The sequence below is a fragment of the Nycticebus coucang genome, chromosome 22, assembly GCF_027406575.1.
Source record: "Nycticebus coucang isolate mNycCou1 chromosome 22, mNycCou1.pri, whole genome shotgun sequence".
Lineage (NCBI taxonomy): Eukaryota > Metazoa > Chordata > Mammalia > Primates > Lorisidae > Nycticebus > Nycticebus coucang.
In genome coordinates, this window is record NC_069801.1 from 59,770,698 (window position 1) to 59,785,132 (window position 14,435).

The following is a 14,435-nucleotide window of genomic DNA, read 5'->3' on the forward strand; positions in this document are numbered from 1 at the left end:
AACTACCAAGCAACTAGTCTTAAGTAAGGAAAATCTAATTTCATACTTTGCAACACGGTACAAATTAAAATGGACGTTTGCTTCTGGAATTTAATCTTACAGCACGGGGATCACACACTGTTAACATTTAATTTCAACTTATTACCAGGCTTTCTTTTCAATGATTATGAAGAAAATAACAAGATAATAAATGTTAAATGAAATGGTACAACACTTTAAACCAGTGGTTCTCAACCTTCCTAATGCCGCAAACCTTCAATACAGTTCCTGTGGGTCGCGACCCACAGGTTGAGAACTGCTTTGAACCAAAGCAAATGGAAAACTGCTGGGTTTTTATACACATAATTTTTTTTTAAATTCCTGGTAAGGATGTGCTATCTCTAAAGTAGAAACTGTTAAAAAGCCATCAAATGCATGAGCAGCAGGCACCGAAAGACCAACAGGGGCGCAAGGTGGGGGGGGCGGAGGCAGGGACACAGAGCATCACGGGCACACACTCGGTGGTATCATGCATCGTAGCTGGAAAATGTGCTAAGTAAACAAAAATATACACTTTTAAGCAAGCCACTGAAATCACAGTATATGCTAAAAAGGAATGAGCTAAGGAAAAAAACAGCAGCAGCCAACAAAGAAGCCTCTAACGGAAACACCACCTGTGTTGGTTCTCCACTTGGGCTGGGGTCGGATCCCCATGGGGCGGCTTTGGGACCACCAGTGTTAACCCAGGAATTGGAGCGATCTAAACCCTAAGCATATAATAGAAAGCAGTTGGGAAGGAAAGAAACATTACATGTTGCATGCTATAAATTATTCTTAAAGAAATCCAGACCTTCCAATGCAAACATGTTTTTAATTAGTACTGTTAAAGCAACCAAAATGTTTAGGCACTTACAGAGTATTAGTTCACTAAAATTATCTTATTAAATAACCTAATTTTGTACAAAGTCACCAAGAACATTAAATATAGTATTTAAAGGTAATTTCTGTTTATGTTAAAGGATACCTCTTGACGTACCAACAGCTAAAGTTCCCACAGCATCACAAACTCCAAACTCTCTTTAAAGACTGTACAGGTTAGCTACAGATAATTTCCTCCGAGGTTTAAAGCAAAAATGGAAGAAAAACACTCACTTATTTGATAAAAGACTTAATTTCACTCCATCTCCCATCAACTGACAGCTTCCTGCACTGACCTTTTATAATTCTACTTGCCCTCGCCTCCTCTTTTACTCCCTTTTAGAGACAGATAGGAGAAATTAAGTAAAAACTTAAGAAAAATATCTAATATTCACTCCTTCCTAATGAAGACAGTACATGTGGGGCTGTGTTTAGTTTTATTGTACTTGCCATTAAACCTAATGAGATACTATTTTATAAAAATATCATAAGGAAAAACATTGTACTTGGGCTATCTACAGAAATTATATTGTCATCATCACCTTCCTTAATTTAAAGTTGCTTTAATATGCTACTAATATGTATGACCAGAAGTGAATTATGTCTGTCTGTCTTTGAAAGGGTTGCTATGACTCCAGGTGAAGGGAACAGACACTTTACTCTCACTTCCTAAACCCAACTGATCATTACGATCACTCAAGAAGCTTTATAAAATTCAGATTCGGGGCCCTACTCCAGAAATCCTGATTAGGAATCTGTAATCTAGGATGAGAACCCGAGAATCTGCTGATTGCAACAGGGGCACATTGTACACAATTTTTTAAGGATTACTGGGTTAAGAACGACAACAGCAACAGGAGATGAGTGACGCGTATCAGAACGTGAACACGGACCAATCCAGAAAGCACCAACAGGTGAAGAGGAAAGGGCGGTGACAGCAGCCGTCAGCTCTGTCCGAGCATCAGTGCATCTGCCGGGGCTCAGCACCGCACAGCACATACAAACAAAAAAGTCATAATTGCTGGGAGTGAGGCCCAGGATCAGTATTTCCTAAATACTCCAAAAGGTTAGAAAAAAGAAGAAAAAGAAAGACTGCAACTCTCAAGGGCCCAGTTTTTAGGGAAGACTATTTCCTATGCTTTTTCTTTCATTTTTCTCCAAATACAGAGAAAATGATTGTACAATAATGAACCATTTCTCCTCATTTTTGACACCAAATGTATAAAATAGTAGTTAAGGTTCAAATTTAGGCTCTCCTGCTTACGAATTATAAAATATAAGATAAATTACTTAATTACTTTTGGCTTTCTTATCTATCAAATAAGAGTATTAACACTGTGTCCCTTCCACTGAAATGGGCATAAATGTATTTATGATCTATGTACAAAAGACTTAATAAAAAAATAAATTAAAAAACAATACTGTCTCCCTCATGCTGCAAGGATCAAATTAAATAATAGAAGTAAATTACCGAGTGCAATGTCTCGAATATAGCAAATTCTCAAAAATAAATTTGTAGCGTGTTTGTTTTAAGAGACAGGGTATTCTGTTGCCCAGGCTATAGTGGCCTGATCATAGCTCATTGCAACCTCCAACTCCTGGTTTCAAGTGATCCTCTTGCTTCAGCCTCCTGAACAGCTAGGACCACCAGGCCTTGCTAATTTCTTTCTTCCTTTATTTTCCTCTTTATTTATTTATTTTTTTTAAGATAGGGTCTCACTATGATGCCCAGGCCAGTCACAAACTCCTGGCTTTAAGCAATCCTCCTGTCTTGGTCTCCCAAAGTGATGGGATTAGAGGTGTGAACCACAACACCTGGCCCTCAAAAATAGCTTTTATAAAAACTTTCCACACGTTATTTTTCTTCAAATGCTTTCTAGAAAATTATATAATATCCAAATACTAATAAAATTATGAGGTCAGTAGCTCTCTTTAAAACAAAACACCTGCCTTCTCAGAAACTCATTACAATATTTGAAATAAAAGCAAATCAATAGGCATTTATTTTTTCAGATCAGTTAAAACAAAGTTTTCATTAGTCTCCAAAATTATGTCTCCACTGCTTGACTGTATAAGTGTAAAGTTCTTTCTGCCATATTCAATTTTGTCAGTTGCTATTCATGTTATTAAAATAACAAAACATAAGTATTTTATTTCTATAACTGTGCTCTTCTCTCATGAATTTTCACAAAAAGAAAAACAATAACTTCTCTGTACTCTTAAATTCACTTTTTAACTCATTGTTTAATAATTTCCTTTAAAACAAAGGTACATAATTATCAGTGATGTGAGAATAAAAGATAAATCTCTGTACTCTTAGTTATACTGATTCTCTATTTATAATCTGTGGCTAATTATTTACTGATCTCCAAATAACACAGAACAGATTAACCAAATGTCCAAATGTGTGCACGTGTCTTTTTATTTTTGCCAAATTCCAGTAACATTATTAGTTTTGTCCCTTAGACATAAATAAGTTTCATTACTGTGTTTGATTTGATATCGACACTCATGTTTTCACACACGAAAATTTGCCTGTATGTCTACAAGTCCTCAGCATACTTCCTAGCACAGTGTAAGAACTGTATTTGAGAAATAAATGAAAACATAGGAGATGATAAATGAGAAAGAAACTACATGTCAATGTAGAATTCCATCAGCATTTGAATAAAAACAATAAAACTCAAACCTAAAGTAACTATATATTTGCATACTTGAATGTGAATGTAAAAGACAGGTCTAAAGAAAGCACAGATAGTTTTGGCAAAATAAATACAAAGAAAGTCTCACGAATAAGTTTTCACAGCCACAAGAGTAGTAAAAGTCTATTTATATTACATGCGTATTCTTTTTTTTTTTAGTTTTTGGCCACGGCTGGGCTTGAACCCTCCACCTCCTGCATATGGGGCTGGCGCCCTACCCCTTTGAGCCACTAACCATGAGTTACATGAGTATTCTTAAATTTTAGAAGTTCTGTATTTTTATTAAGGAATGAAGTGTAATCAAAACTTTAATAAAGTTAAATCTCTAAAGATCATTAAATATACAATTAATCCTGATAAAGAAGGAACAAAAGCATAATTTGATTTTTTAAAAAGTAGTGTATTCCTTCTGTGGTTGCTCATCCTAACATTCATTCACTGGATAAATATCTATTGAGCACCTTCAATGTGCTGGGTGTTAAAGGTACTTGGAACATCCCTCTATTACAAGACTTACACTCTGGTGAAGGGAGATACACATGAAAAGACCAATATAATAGACAAAATCTTGAGGACGTCAGCTAGATATTATGAAGAAAAGACCTTAAGTGTCAATTGCGACAACAAAAATAAACGAATGGGACTTAATCAAACTGAAAAGCTTCTGCACAGCTAAGGACACAGCAATTAAAGCAAATAGACAACCCTCGGAAAAGATATTTGCATATTATGCTTCTGACAAAGGCTTGATAACTAGGATCAATAGAGAACTCAAATTAATCAACAAAAACAAAGAACAAACAATCCCATCTAACACTAGGCAAGAGACATGAACAAAACCTTCTCTGAGAAGACGGATAAATGGTAAACAGACATATGAAAAAATGCTCATCATTCCTAGTCATCAGAGAAATGCAATCAAAATCACTCTGACACACAGCTTAACCCCAGTGAGAATGGCCCACATCACAAAGTCCCAGAATTGTTGCTGCTGGCCTGGGTGTGCAGAGAGAGGGGAATACTTTTATATTGCTGATGGGACTGCAAACTAATATAGCCTCTTTGGATAGAAGTATAGAGAATCCTCAGAGAATTCAAATTAGGCCTCCCATTTGAGCCCACAATCTCACTACTAGGCATTTACCCAGAAGGAAAAAAATCCTTTTATCATAAGGACATTTGCACTAGATTGTTTACCACAGCTGAACTTGCAATTGCCAAGAGGTGGAAACAACCTAAATGCCAATTGATTCAGGAATGGATTAAGAAACTCTGGTATATGTATATCATGGAATACTATTCAGCCATGAAAAGACGGAGACTTCAGGCTGGGCACAGTGGCTCACACCTGTAATCCTGCGGTGGCTCACTCTGGGAGGCCGAGGCAGGTGGCTTTCCTGAGCTCATGGGTTTGAGACCAGCCCGAGCAAGAGTGAGACCATGTCTCTAAAAATAAAGTAGCCAGGCATTGTGGCAGGCACCTATACTGCTAGCTACTTGGGAGGCTGAGGCAAGAGGATCACTTGAGTTCAAGAGTTTGAGGGTGCTGTAAGCTATGACGCCATGACAGTCTACCCAGGTTGACACAGTGAGACTGTCTCTAAAAAAAAAAAAAAAAGAAAAGCCCTTTAAGGAACTCTACTATAAACTCTACTATAAGGTAGCAGAAAAAAATTTTTTTTAATGAAACTGCCATATGATCTAGCATTCTCACTTCTGGGTTTATATGCAAAATAATTCAAAAGAAGATCTCGGATGGCAGCCGAGGGACAGCCTCCTGCAACAGGGCACGGTGAGGCTGGGGAGATAAGACTCCAGGCATCTCTGGCTGGTGGGATCTGCCTATAATCATCCCTTTGAGGATACAGGGAGTCAGCAAGGTACTTCTGAACCCCAAGAGGAGGACAACAAAAGGTGAAAAACTGGCAAGTGGTTGAGTGTGTCCGAACGACCTAATCCCGCCATAGCCATAAGTACAAACAGCAGTGAGACTGCAAACCGGAAAGGCCTTACCTGTGAAGTGTTTTGGTGTTTTTGGACTTGGCACGCAGTTGAACTGCCTTTGGGGAGAGCTTGAGAAGGAGTGCAGAGAACTTTGGGCATTGTCTAGGGCCCCAGACTGAGCCGCTGAGCCGGACGGAGCTAATAGTGTTCGGCTGTGGGCCGCAGGGAGCCATTCTGAGAGAACTGCCCTGGCGAGCTCCGCCCTCAGGGCTGCAGAGCAAGGATCGGGTGGGAGCCAGTAACCTGGTGACTGAGCAGCATAAAGGCGGGGACTGAGCTGCCTTACAGCATTAACCCTCAGGGGCAGAGTGAGACTGGTTTTGGCACACTGGAGCCTTGGGCTGTTGCCCTGGATAGAGTGTCGTGGCATCACAGTTCATAGCAACCTCAAACTCCTGGGCTTGGTTCCACCCGGACCTCCATAAGAGCTGCACCGTGACCCCCGACCTGTGACCCACGCCCGCCAGGCCTCCGATGCCCTGACCAGGACCTTCAGGAGCCACGTAACCATGTGTCCTCCTTCCTGTACCCTCCCTGCCTCCACAACGGCCCACTTGTCTGGCCAGGGACTCTGGTAGCCATGTGCCCTCCGGAGCTCTCCCTGCCTCTGGGCAGAGCCCTTCTCCTGGCCAGAGACTGCTGGAGCCTTGAGCTCTCTGTGCCAAAGTCACTGGGTGCCCGGCACTCCCAGAACTGTGCACACCACCTCCCACCTTGTTGCTGGATCCGGGTGTGTAACAAACCGGAGCTGCTTCCACAACCAGAACTCCCTGGCGGGGGCAGCCCCAGAGGAACTACACAGGGTCACTCCCTATAAAGATCCAGCAACAATAGAGTGATCCCGCTGGGGTCTAATCTTGGAGAAACACCTCCCCAACTCTGAGGACAGCCAGAGGCAATGATGAAAAATAATCATGAGGCAAAATCTCGAATAGCCAAAACATTACTCAGCAATAAAAACATAGCGGGAGGAATCACGCTACCAGACCTGAGACTGTACTATAAATCCATAGTGATCAAAACAGCATGGTATTGGCACAAAAACAGAGAAGTAGATGTCTGGAACAGAATAGAGAACCAAGAGATGAATCCAGCTACTTACCATTATGTGATCTTTGACAAGCCAATTAAAAACATCCAGTGGGGAAAAGATTCCCGATTTAACAAATGGTGCTGGGTGAACTGGCTGGCAACCTGTAGAAGATTGAAACTGGACCCACACCTTTCACCATTAACTAAGACAGACTCTCACTGGATGAAAGATTTAAACTTAAGACATGAAACTATAAAAATACTTAAAAAAAGTGCAGGGAAAATTCTTGAAGGAATCGGCCTGGGTGAATGTTTTATGCGGAGGACTCCCCAGGCAATTGAAGCAGTATCAAAAATACACTACTGGGACCTGATCACACTAAAAAGCTTCTGCACAGCCAAGAACATACTAAGTAAAGCAAGTAGACAGCTCTCAGAATGGGAGAAAATATTTGCAGGTATTAGCAAGAAAAGAACACGTGATCCCATCTCAGGGTGGCCAAGGGACTTGAAGAGAAACTTCTCTAAAGAAGACAGATGCGCGATCTACAAACACATGAACAAAAGCTCATCATCCTTAATCATCAGAGAAATGCAAATCAGAACTACTTTGAGATATCACCTAACCCCAGTAAGAGTAGCCCACACAACAAAATCCCAAAACCAGAGATGTTGGCGTGGATGTGGAGAAAAGGGCACACTTCTACACTGCTGGTGGGAATGCACACTAATATGTTCCTTCTGGAAGGATGTTTGGAGAATACTTAGACACCTAAAAATAGACCTGCCATTCGATCCTATAATTCCTTTCCTAGGTTTATACACAGAAGACCAAAAATCACAATATAACAAAGATATTTGTACCAGAATGTTTATTGCAGCCCAATTCATAATTGCTAAGTCATGAAAGAAGCCCAAGTGCCCATCGACCCAAGAATGGACTAGCCAATTGTGGTATATGTACACCATGGAATATTATGCAGCCTTAAAGAAAGATGGAGACTTTACCTCTTTCATGTTTACATGGATGGAGCTGCAACATATTCTTCTTAGCAAAGTATCTCAGGAATGGAAGAAAAAGTATCCAATGTACTCAGCTCTACTATGAAGCTAAATTATAGCTTTCACATGAAGACTATAACCCAACTATAGCACAAGACTATGGGGAAAGGGCCAAGGAAGGGGAAGGGAGGGGGGAGGTTTTGGTGGAGGGAGGGTAATGGGTGGGGCCTCATCTATGGTGCATCTTAGAATGGGTACAGGCAAAACTTACTAAATGCTGAATACAAATGCCTACATACAGTAACTAGGAAAATGCCATGAAGGCTACGTTGAACAGTTTGATGAGAATATTTCAGATTGTATATGAAACCTGCACATTGTACCCCTTGATTGCACTAATGTACCCGGCTATGATTTAACAATAAAAATAAATAAATTAAAAAAAATTATACCTCACAATGAAGTAGGATACATTGCAAGGATGCAAGGCTGGTTTAACATATGCAAATCCATAAATGTAATGCACCATATTAATAGAAGCAAAACCAAAGACCATATGATCCTTTCAACAGTTGCAGAAAAAGCATTTGATAAAATTCAGCATCCTTCTCTACCAAGAACACTTAAGAATCTAGGGATAGGTGGCATTTTTCTAGAACTGACTGAAGCCATCTATGACAAACCCACAGCTAAAATCATACTGCTGGAGTAAAACTGAAAGCGTTTCCACTTAGAACTGGAAGCAGACAAGGACGTCCTCTAATGTCACTACTATTCAACACAGTTCTGGAAGGTATGGCCAAAGAAATCATCAGGCAAGAGAAGGCTATAAAAGGCATCCAAATGGGGGCAGAGGAGGTCAAACTCTCACTCTTTGCCAACGATGTGATCTTATACTTAGAAAACCCCAGAGACATAATCACAAGACTCCTACACAGACCAATATAAAGCACTGACATTGAAAACAAAAGAATCATTCGAAACATTAATAAAGCAAAAAGTTTGTTCTTCATGGCGGCACCTGTGGCTCAAGGAGTAGGGCGCCAGCCCCATATATCGGAGGTGGTGGGTTCAAACCTGCCCCCTGACCAAAAAAAAAAAGTTTCTTCTTCAAAAAGATAAACATAATGAAGTGGAAGTGATCAATACAGTAATGTCTCAGAGTATAAAATCAATTGTCCACAAATTAGTATCCTCTATATATGCCAAAAACAGCCACATTGAGAAGCTAATCTAAGAAACAATTCCCTCCACCTTAGCTTCAAAGAAAATGAAATGTCTAGTAATGTACCTAACAAAAGAGGTGAAGGACCGCTATAAAGAGAATAATGAAACTCTAAGAAAAGAAATAGCAGAAGACATTAACAAATGGAAGAACATACCAGGCTGGGAAGAATGAGCATTATTAAAATGCTCATACTACCAAAAGCAGTCTACAGATTCAATGCAATCTCCATTAAAATACCAATATCATACTTTGAAAAACTGGAAAAAAATAGTTCATTTCAGAGAGATCCAGGAAAAAATCCCATAAAGCCAAGGCAATATTTAGTAATAAAAACAAAGGCAGAAGCATCACTCTGCCAGACTTCAGGCTGTATTATAGTCCACAGTGATCAAACCAGCACGGTATTGGCATAATAATAGACACAGACATATGGAAGTGAATAGAAAACCAAGAAATGAAGCCAGTCTCTTATAGCCATCTGATCTTTGATAAGCCAAAGAAAAGCATACAGTGGGAGAAAGAATCCCTAATTCAATAAATGGTGCTGGGAGAACTGGATAACCACATGTAAAAGTCTGAAACTAGACCTGCACCTTTCATAACTTACAAAAATTGACTCAATATTTAAATCTAAGACATGAAATGGTAATACTTCTAGAAGAAAGTGTGGAAAAAGCTCTTGAGGACATCAGGCTGGGGGAAGATTTTATGAAGAAGACTTCGGCAGCAATTGCCACAACAACAAAAATGAACAACTGGGACTTAATAAAACTGAAAAGCTTCTGCACAGTTAAGGACGCAACAATTACAGCAAATAGACAACCTTCGGAATGGGAAAAGATATTTACATGTTATGCATCTGACAAAGGCTTGATAACTAGGAAATTAATCAGCAAAAAAGAAGAACAAACAATCCCATTTAACACTAGGCAAGAGACATGAACAGAACCTTCTCTGAGGAAGACAGATAAATGATATACAGACATATGAAAAAATGCTCATCATCCCTAGTTACCAGAGAAACACAATCAAAATCGCCCTGAGATATATGGCTTAACCCCAGTGAGAATGGCCCACATCTCAAAGTCCCAGAATTGTTGATGCTGGCCTGGGTGTGGAGAGAGAGGGGAACACTTTTGTACTTCTGATGGGACTGCAAACTAATATAGCCTTTTTGGATAGAAGTATAGAGAATCCTCAGAGAATTCAAATTAGGCCTCCCATTTGAGCCCACAATCTCACTACTAGGCATTTACCCAGAAGGAAAAAAATTCTTTATTCATAAGGACATTTACACTAGATTGTTTATCACAGCTCAATTTACAATTGTCAAGATGCAGAAATAACCTACATGCTCGTCAACTCAGTAATGGATTAACAAATGCTATTCAGCTCCTAAAAAAGATGGGAGATTTTACACCTTTTGTAGTAACCTGGATGGAGATGAAATGTATTCTTCTTCGTAAAATATTACAAGGACGGAAAAACAAATATCCAATGCGCCCAATTTTATTTTGAAGCCAGTAGATGATCTAATTTATGCCCACATAGGAGTAAAACTCAACTCAATTCAAGTTAGGGGGAGGGGGAGCAAAGGAGAGAGGAGTGGAGAGGAGAGGAAGGGGGCCTGGTGTGCTCCCACTTACTAGGCATAATGTAGGGGTGTATGGCACACTTTCTGGGTGCAGGACACAGCTACAAGATGGACTCTACCTAACAAATCCATACATTGTGACATAGTTGTTTATACCATCATAATAACACGAAATTAAAGAAAAAAAAAAAGAACAGTTTTGTTTCTGATCAATGTTTAAGAACTTCAGTTAAAGCAACTCAGACTTTTCAAAGTTCTATTATCATTCAGGCTCATTATAGATGCAAGGGTGTCCAGCCTTTCCACACACTGGAAGTATAAAACTTGTTCTGGGCCACACATTCAAGAAATAAACACTAACGAAAGCTGATGAGGCAAAAAAAAAAAAAAAGCTCCGTGTATTACTTTTTGCAGTATCTACCACCACAAATAAGTAAAACAGACCTCAAAAAATTCATCTGTGGCCTGCAGCCCGCAGGTTGGACATCCCTGCCCTGAACATGTTATTAATTCTTCCTTTCCTAGTTAACGGTCTAAAATCTCCTCCAAAACTTGGCTATGACTCTGTAAGAATATTTTCATCTCTCCAACAGCAAAAAGTAAGTTTGAAATAGTTTGGCCAAAACAAGACATAAAGTAATTTCTTGGCTTCAGTCTTACTGTGTTTTTATTCCACTTGCCTAAACTTCTAGTTATTTATGCATTTTATATATAGAAAGGCAATAATTACTCACGCCTTAAGTATTTTGGGAGTGTATTAAAGATGGATGCTTTGAATAAAATATAAGATCTCATACTAGCTGGCCTCTCTCCTCTGTTGTCTGGGATAATCATTAATTATTAAATAAGTCACACTTTTCTGATCCTGAGGTACCTTACACAGAATTTCATGTAAAATGCAGCTCTATGACCAATGAAGGGTAATAACCCTTCTTGCTATTTTTTGAGAAAGGGGGCTCAGACTTTAACCCTTGACACATCTCTCCACATACAGCAGTCACACAGGTCTCCTTTCATTCTACAGAGGCCAGTTTAGCCGTTTTTCACATGATGGAGTATCAGACAAACAAGAGTAAATTATAGGTAACTAGTCATCCCATATACATTTTAGAATTTGGCAGACTTTTTTTTTTTTTAAGCAGATACACAAACCAGTTTGGAATAGCATACATATTTAATAGAAACATAAAACAGTGTTTACTGATAACACAGAAATGGGCAATTTGTTCCTTATTCCTGACTCACATTCATCTCAAAATTCGGATTAAAGAAAAGCAATTGCTTTCTCATTTGCTCATAAAATGAAAACCAAATTTACAAACACGTGTTTTCGGTTTACCTTACTGCCAATGATTGACCGAACTTCATCATCGGGGGAGGTGGGGGTCCCAGATATATCTGGGTTACTGTTACTAAGGCTCCGGGAACGGTTTAAATTAAGGCTTGCAGGTCTCACAGCGGATCTGGCCATCGTGGCGTAATGCACTGATCCTCCCAAGCCCCCGGGACCTAGTGATGCATTTACAACAGCACAGAATTAAACAAAAAAATTTGTTAGAAAAGGACTTGAAAAAAATCTCTGCCACTTTACAAAATTCCACAAAGATCATGAACTGCTTTTGTTTTTACATGAAAAATTCTACCCATTATTTCAAAATTGCTGAGAGTAAATTTCAAATGGTCTTACCACAAAAATGTTAAATATTTGAGGTAATAGATACGTCAACTATCTACCTATTAGTGTGACTTAATTATTCCACAGTGTATAAATGGATTATAACATCACTTTGCACCCCCATAACCTTATATAATTATAAATTATTGATTTACAATAACAAATAGAATTGTTTTAATTTTTAAATTTTATACTTAAATTTTAAATACTTAAGTATTTGGCATAAAATTTAAAAATTAAAACAATTCTATACATTAAAAAATAAATAAAAACATTCAAGAATTAATGACAGCTACACAAAGATAGTTTATAGCAAACTATAAAACCTAGTTCATAGCAATTTATTAAACCATATGAATTATAAATAAAATCACTATCTCTTCGATGTTTCTATGATTATTTATTACATGTGCAATAAAAAACAAAATTAATAGGAAACATACACATGTACATACCTTCACTTAGATATAAGAGTATCTAGGACCCAAAATGCTCCAGCTCATAGCTTTTCCTGTTTTCCCACCCTGTCTACTCTGCCCGCTACACAGTCACTAGAGGAGCAGCCCATATATTGCTGGCTTCTCTTAAATGAGACCACGCTTAATTTCTCTGTCTTCATTAGTGACAATGTGAACCGTAACAAAATGACATCTTTATGATATACACACAAAACTAAAGATAAAAAGCATCTTTTCAACCACATCCCATGAACACAAAAATATCCAGCAATTATATTCATAACCAATTTCCATCTTATAACTTATAGAACTCTCTCTGAATGTCATATTAGTAAATGATACTACCTATTAACTTATTAATTTATACAATCGTATATGCTGTGTAAATTAACTAACAAGTCATAAACAGCAAGTAAGAACGATGTCTTGCAAACTCTGTGGACTCCTAACGGTGAGCTAAATGAAGGGTGAACGGACGTGCACTGTGGAGACCCATGTCACTCGCTCACTCAGATCTCACGGAGTGTACTGTGATATTAAAAATCAAGACAGGAACTTATGAACCAGAAGAGTCAATTGCTTCTCTTTCTGCAATTAAGTAACGAAATGAAGTGGGCTAAAACTTAAAGTCAGATTATTATTATACCTGGTTTTCATAATGAATACCATAATTATCTGTCCCCATTATCAAGGTTAACATTGCCAATAGCTAGAAAAGGGAACTTACCATTATCACTAGTGTAATAAAGACAAATACATTAGCAGGTTGGAAAGTATGTGTAACATAATCATCAGCTAACGGGCAACTTTAGGGTTATTCAAACTGAGATACCCCCCACCACTACCACTCTTACCATCAATATCATACAACAGATACGTAACTCCTTGAGGTTCCAACACTCAGAAAGGCTGTATTATTTTATTGACCATGAAGAGATTAGAACTTTTCTAGAAAACTCTCTTATGTAATTGCAGGTTTCACAGAGTTTTCAGGGAACTCTGAGCCACCGCGTCCCTTCCTCAACACCTAAGAGCACTCTGAATGACAAATGTAAAGTTTCTATTTAACAGGGTAATCATAAAATGCTTCTAGAGGCTTAAAAAGTTATTTTCCATGTCCAAGAATGAACTCAACCAAGATCTCTAATTCAAATGAAAAGGAAGCTATATAAATAACAATTCTTAAAAATGTAACTTATTTATCCCTTTAATTCTAGCAACTAGCCCAGTGAATGCTACTTAGCTGGTGTTCAATAAACGTTTGTTACTGAATGAATCCATCACACTATACACTACAGAACTATCTCAATATTGCCACAAACACAACGAAGGGCAGCCTTACAGTCAAAAGAAATAGATACCTGGTGACGGTGAATTAGGGTAAGTATTTGGCAGGCGAAAAACGTAATGGATATATGAAGCGAGAAGGCTGTTTCTGCCATGCTGGTCGTGACTTCCTTCCAAGTTCTTGTGAAGTCGGTTTATAACTGATGCCATGGCTTCAAAAGACGCTTGACCTAGATTAACTTTTGAGAAGGAAGAAAACACTTTTAACTTTTTTAGACCATAAGTTGCACAAAGATCATGCTTTATAGTGATAATAACACATAGTAGGTATTTGATATTGATTTTAACAACATCTTGTATTAGTTGAACGAAAAATATTTTTTTTAATAAAATGAGAACTCTTGTTATGAATTTAACATGAAAATTGTAAGGGTTCAATTAGGCAAAAAACAAAGCATTGCCCAACGAATGTCTATTATTTTGTAGAACAATACAAAGCACATGATAAAAAAAAAAGAAATCTATGTGTGTAACATCTTGAGAAGGAGCTTCTCAT

The 14,435-nt window shown here is 38.3% G+C and overlaps 1 protein-coding gene across 9 annotated transcripts in view; it reads right to left on the bottom strand.

Moving 5' to 3' along the window:
* The window catches only part of DOCK7 (dedicator of cytokinesis 7), a 243,075-nt gene that overhangs the window by 99,475 nt on the left and 129,165 nt on the right, over positions 1-14,435 (bottom strand). For 5 of the 9 annotated variants that reach the window (XM_053575169.1, XM_053575171.1, XM_053575177.1 and 2 more), the window contains 3 exons: positions 13,954-14,118; positions 11,799-11,968; positions 654-746 (listed from right to left, as the gene is read on the bottom strand). In XM_053575169.1, the coding sequence (XP_053431144.1) occupies positions 654-746; positions 11,799-11,968; positions 13,954-14,118 (428 nt within the window). The remainder of the gene's footprint in view (positions 1-653; positions 747-11,798; positions 11,969-13,953; positions 14,119-14,435) is intronic. The other 4 variants (XM_053575175.1, XM_053575173.1, XM_053575176.1 and 1 more) reach the window with 1 other exon arrangement.